The following is a 6,102-nucleotide window of genomic DNA, read 5'->3' on the forward strand; positions in this document are numbered from 1 at the left end:
GTTATCGCATCTAAATATATGTGCAGTGGGTTGCGAGTGACGCGTGTTCTGGTGGAAACCACAAGGTAACTCTTGAATGAAGTACTCTGGGAGCTACGTAAAGTGCTCCACGTGCACTGAGGACGTACATTCGGTCACTTTTGCCTCATTACAGTTTCAAGGAACTTTGTTCAGTCCTGAAAGTTTATATTAGGAATCCAGCACACGTAACCGCTGGGAGTCACATTGTTGTGTAATGTGCTTCAGTAATATTGCATTTTTGTCATACATTCAGTAGCTTCGGAAATGATGCGGTCACCTTTGTTTTAGCATCCTTTATTGTATTGTATATTTTATTTAGAATGGAATAATGGAATTTTTTTTTTCTTAACAAATTGGCCACTACCCTACAAGTGGTACCGTAGGGATTTACTGCCCACGTGTGGAACACGTCATTAAGCGGACAGTATAAACAGAACCACCGGTTTGGGAGTATAATCAAGGCTTAAGCTGGTTTGCCAACCAACACGTTGCCTTGTCTGTGCTTTTTTGGCTGACCTCTTTTGTCGGCTTCAAATCCAAAATGTTGCCCCATTGGCGCAGTTTTAGTTATGTTTGAGACTAACTCTACTTTCCACCCCAAAAAAACACATGAACTTTTCTAGTAAACAAATACGCAATATGATATTATGTTAATCACGTTTGTCATATTGCTTATGATGCAATAGAAGTTGGATTTAGTGCAGTGACGCCGTCTGCACAGGTTGCTGGTCTAGCTACTTTTAATTTGTCATAATGACAAATGCCGGTTTGGATCAAATCAAACCGGACCGGCAAAACTGGCAATCGACCCAACTCCAGTCAGAGTTCATTAGAGTAATGAATAGCACTGCGGTGGTAAATGGCATCCAGTGGTTTAAGGGTAGTGGCAATAGCAGTATTGCAGCAGAACATACAGGATATATCCATACAGAGAACATAGTATATTGGACTGTATATTGTTTTTGTGTGTATGTACAGTGGAAACCGCTTATAGTGATCAAGGTTACAGTGTTACTGCTTATAGTGATCAAGGTTACAGTGTTACTGCTGATAGTGATCAAACAGCTTGGGACAAAATCATTCCTATACAAATGCTGTTTAAATGATTCACTTATAGCAATCAAGTAGTCCACTTACAGTGTTCATTTTAGGTCTTTTCATACATGACAACATGTAGAAAAACATTTGAAAACTACGTTAGAACAACTTTAATTACATTTTTGTTTTGTCTTTTACTGAACTTTTCTCCCTTGATACTTTGCCCCACGGTAACCCGTCTGCTTTCCGGCTGGATACCTGAGGCTGGTGCTGCACGCACATTGAAATCATGACGGGGAAAAAAAGAGTAATTTTCTCTGAATGAAAAACAAATACAGATGCAAATGCAGATGAACAGCGTCCGGCTCCCTCCATGCCGCTCGCTGGGTGAGCAAGTGAGGCAAAGGGACGTAGTTCATCTGCAGTGACACAGATCCGACCAAAAACGGCAATGCCGTTCAGTCAATTACCCCTCAGTCCTTCTCCTCACGCTCAGGCTGCTTTTGTGCACTGTCAAAATCCCCCAACCAATAGAAGGCCAGGTGTAGTGTTGACCAATGAAATGATCCCTGCCTCATTGCGGGTCGCTGACGGGCGGTTACTCTTTAACCAGGTTCATCCACTTCCACCCTCCAAGGCTTTATTACAGTATATGTACTTCCCTTGCATCACTTCCATCATCATAATCCTTCCATCACATCTGATCCCAATGTACAGGCTAAGCCCAGCAGGCTCCACTGCTCCCACTGTGACGAGACCTGGAGTCTTCCCCAGAATGGAGCCATCAAGCTGTACAAGGAGCTCCGCTGTCCACTGGACGAGTTTGAGCTCGTGCTGTGGACCTCTGGGGCCCGGGGCAAGAGCTACCCCCTGTGCCCTTACTGCTTCAGCAACCCACCATTCAGGGACATGAAGAAAGGTAGGACAAAACTCTTTCATTCTTGTGGTTGAGATAGTGGCTAATTAGCCTTAGCATTGTGACCCCTGTAACCCCTGACAGCAAACATGAAACTATAGCCCTAATACTAGTAAGTCATTATTACTTCTTACAAGTTTATTAGATCATAATGAATTAGGATGAAAAATGATGATCTTTTTCAAAAACCTTTTAAGGGCCTTTTATGAAGAAGTGTCTGTTCTGTCTCAGGCAGTTGACTAATGCTTATGATGTCAATATGCAGTCAATAGATCACTTTCATCCTCTGTGACATATTCTACAGATGTCTGGACGTTGAAACTGTAGTAATGTAGCTGGCATGATGTCAATATACTGTCAAAAGATCATTCTCACTGTCTGTTGTCGCTGTGAACCGCGTGCGGCTCGCGGTAAAATAGGCAAGACCTTGAATCTCTAGTGAGCCTCGCTGCTCTAACCTGTTAGCTCGCACGCCGAAATAAAAACAACAGGTTGTGCAGCCGCCACGCGCTGCTGACGTTCCTTGTGTGGCCCGAGCTTTAGTCTTGGTGCAAACAATACATCCACCACAAAGTAATTTGTATTTTAGGAAAAATAAGTAAAATGTCCCCCCTTCATCAGTTGCGGGGGGATTGTGTGTATTTTTTGAGTCTTTGATTTGTCTTATTATATCACTTCATCTCCTTCTTTTTCATTTCCCATGAGCAGGTTAATGTTTTAAGAATAAAGAATAAAGATTATAATAGAATTTTAGGAGTAATATTTATATATATATATTTTTCTCAGGTGGAGTTGAATCACAACCAAATTTTTTAAATAAGTTAATGTGCTCATAGAAATCCCACCTCTGAACTGAACCTACTAAGCTCTCCCTCACTTAGTATGTGTCTGGAGGTCAGTATCAGGTTCTGTCCAGGAGCTGTGATCGCAAACTCAATGAAAACCGCAGCGCACATTTGCACAACGCCACTTACTTTGTAAATCTGGCCCTAATTCTTGGTCTTTTATAGCCTTCTGACATTCTGACCCCTTTCTCATATCTATCTTCATTCATCTCTCTCTGCTTTTCTCAGGTATGGGATGCAACGAATGTACCCATCCGTCCTGTCAGCACTCTCTCAACTCTTTAGGCATTGGCCAGTGTGTGGAGTGTGAGGGTGGGGTTTTGGTGTTGGATCCCACCTCTGGACCAAAATGGAGGATGGCCTGTAATAAATGCAACGTGGTGGTGCACTTCTTTGAACATGCACACAGAGTGCAGGTGAGAAAATGGTCCTACATCTTGTCCTATGTCAAGATAATCTTATTTATATGTTGAGATATGCTTTACAGGCCCAGAACAGCAAACACACTTAGTGATCTAAATATCCAGACTTCTGCAGGCATCTGATTTCCCTGATTGGCCAACAGATCACACAGAGCGCGTTTTGCAGGTGGAAAACACGAGGCGCATCGCACTGCCTTTATGTTGCCCGATCAGAGAAATCAGAGCTTTTTTTGCTCGCAATAAAACATAGTTCCATTTTTTTTTTACAGCTGGTCACTGTAGTTTTTATCAAACACTTAAACAGGTGGAAAATTGTGCATTTGTTGACTGTTTTCAGCTGCAGATGAATCCACATTTAGTGCTCTATTGGAGGCAGCTGCAGAGTTGTGGGATTGAGTCAAAATAAACTGCAGTGTGCGTGCGTGCGTGCGTGCGTGCGTGCGTGCGTGCGTGCGTGCGTGCGTGCGTGCGTGCGTGTGTTCGTGTGTTCGTGGTAATGAAGGAACATGTTCATCAGTACAACACTGTGGCTCACTGATGTGTTGTCAGTAGTTTTGCACAACAATGAAGCTCTATGGCACAGGACTAAGATATACCAGGCTTTGGATACACACACAATACTTGTTAGTCAGTTCAGTGTTGGTTTGATAGTTGCTTTGACCTGATGATGGTGCAATACTAAAGGTCAGGGGAAATGTCTGGACCAAATTTCAATTTCAATCTAATAGTTGTTGAGACTTTACACTGAAAATGTGAACCTGCTGGTAGCACTAGAGGAAAAGTCAGGGGATCACCACAGTCATTAGTATTCATCCCCTGGGAACAAGGACTGTCTGTCCAATGGTTGGTGCCATCGACTTGTACAGTAGGTCGGTATAGATATTGTAGAAATAACAGCTTACTCTCTATAGGCTAGTAGTTGTGGAGTGATTTGAACTCAGCTCATTAGTCCCCCATATATGATGGCTTGTTTTCCTGAAGGTTTTATCATTTCACCTCTTAAAATGTCTCTTGATCCGACACGCTGTCTCTTCTCTCTTCACGTAGGTTGCTCAGGAGAGCTGCGATGCCTGCGACGCTTCTCTCGTCGCGGTGGACTTCAACAAGACTCGCACTCCACTTCCTGCCGGCGAGACCCAACACACCGGCTGTGTTTTCTGTGATCCAGTCTTCCAGGATCTGGTGGAGCTCAAACATGCCACCATGAGGCACCGGGGTGGGGGTGCGAGACGAGGAGGACGGGGACGCGGCAGGGGACGCCGCGGCAATCCTAAAAAGCCTAAAGACAAAATGGCCGCCTTGGCAGCTTACTTTGTATAGCGTCTGTGTATATAATGCGTCCTGTTATATGCTTGACACATGGAATGAAGGTGTATACTGTATGTCAGTAAATTGACTGTTTTTACATGTGTGTTCATTTACTGAAGTAAAATATGTATCAAACAAATGTTTGCTGTAAATGTTTGTTTACCATGATGAAAAAGAGTTTGTATATACAGTAGTATGTTGTCAACTTTAAAATACTGTTTTCAATGTTAGCAATACTTTAAAACTAAACTGATAGTTTAAAGGACCAATTTTAGTTTAAGCTTTACTATTTAAGCTTTTAATTTGATTTTTTCCACTGCTCCTCCATATCAAGGTTTTCTTTTTCAAAATGCCATTTTTCAATTTTTTGTCAAAACTAGAGCTGTAACAAGAAGTCAATTACCTGACTAGTTCACAAAGACAAAACAAATCATCTGCAACCAGTTTGATTATTGATGAATCGTTCTAGTCATTTTTCATGCAAAAATGCCGCACATTCGCTGGTTCCAGGTTCTCAAATGTGAGGATTTGATGCTTTTCTTTAAACTGAATATTTTGGGTTTTTGTACTGATTGCCAAATAAAATAAGAAATTTGAATACATCACCTTGATCTATGGAAAATTATATTTAATAGTTATCACACAATTTTCTGCCATTTCATAGGCAAATCAAGAAAAGAATGCAGATTAAAGCTGCAGTGGGTAGAAATGGAGCAAATAAGATTTAAAAAAAAATATTTTTATAAAACAGTCACTATGCTCTGACAGTAGTAAATGAGACGGGTCATTTGAAAATATCATGTATCTCTGTGTCCTCCGGTGCTCCTAATGGCATCTGTAAGATTTCACAGACTGGAGAAAAACAAACAGTCAGAGCTGATCTGGAGTCTGCCGTCCAGCTGCCGTCTATGAGAGCCGTCTGTCAATCACTCGCAAACTCAATGGTCAAACTAGGCAGCGCTGATCAAATATGAATAATTATTCTGTTACTGTAATGCCTATTTCTCACCTGAAATGTTTTCAGAAACATCTTGTAGTGTACTGTTTAGCTGTAAATTGAGAAAGTTTGTGGCCTAGCAGCCATGTTGAGATCTATTGAGGAAATACCACGCACCGCCCACCAGCCGGAGCACAGCCTATAGGAACGCTCTCTCTCTGTGAAATGACCTGTGATTGGTCAAAGTCTTCCGTCACGGGCTAGATTTTCTAAAGCCTGAAAACAGAGCCATGAGGAGGAGCAGAAGTCTAGTTATCTCTCAGAACACTTGAATTATAATATGCTGAAAGGTTATTATGGATTTTTTGCCCAATAATGCCAAAGACTACTGAAGCTTTAATCAATAATTATACTAAATTTAGCCATATCAAAGTTCTTTTTCAGTTTTCAACATTTGTTTAGGGCGTGATTGTCCTTTTCATTACAGTATTTTCATTTCGTTTTCTGTCCTAATGTGCTATTTCCATTGTATGTTGAAATCACCCTGCATCTAAATATGAGTATGGCCCTTTAAATCTCCAGAGGAAGTGGGAGGGGCGTGTGATAGCGCTCAGG

The 6,102-nt window shown here is 41.7% G+C and overlaps 1 protein-coding gene across 1 annotated transcript in view; it reads left to right on the forward strand.

Moving 5' to 3' along the window:
- top3b (DNA topoisomerase III beta) overlaps positions 1-4,689 on the forward strand; it is a 29,397-nt gene extending 24,708 nt beyond the window's left edge. The window contains exons 17-19 of the mRNA XM_037778662.1: positions 1,777-1,978; positions 3,049-3,236; positions 4,290-4,689. Coding sequence (XP_037634590.1) covers positions 1,777-1,978; positions 3,049-3,236; positions 4,290-4,562 — 663 coding nt within the window. The 3' untranslated portion in view covers positions 4,563-4,689. The remainder of the gene's footprint in view (positions 1-1,776; positions 1,979-3,048; positions 3,237-4,289) is intronic.
- The last annotated feature ends 1,413 nt before the right edge of the window (positions 4,690-6,102 follow it).

Source organism: Sebastes umbrosus, chromosome 8, assembly GCF_015220745.1.
Source record: "Sebastes umbrosus isolate fSebUmb1 chromosome 8, fSebUmb1.pri, whole genome shotgun sequence".
In the NCBI taxonomy this organism is placed as follows: Eukaryota; Metazoa; Chordata; class Actinopteri; order Perciformes; family Sebastidae; genus Sebastes; species Sebastes umbrosus.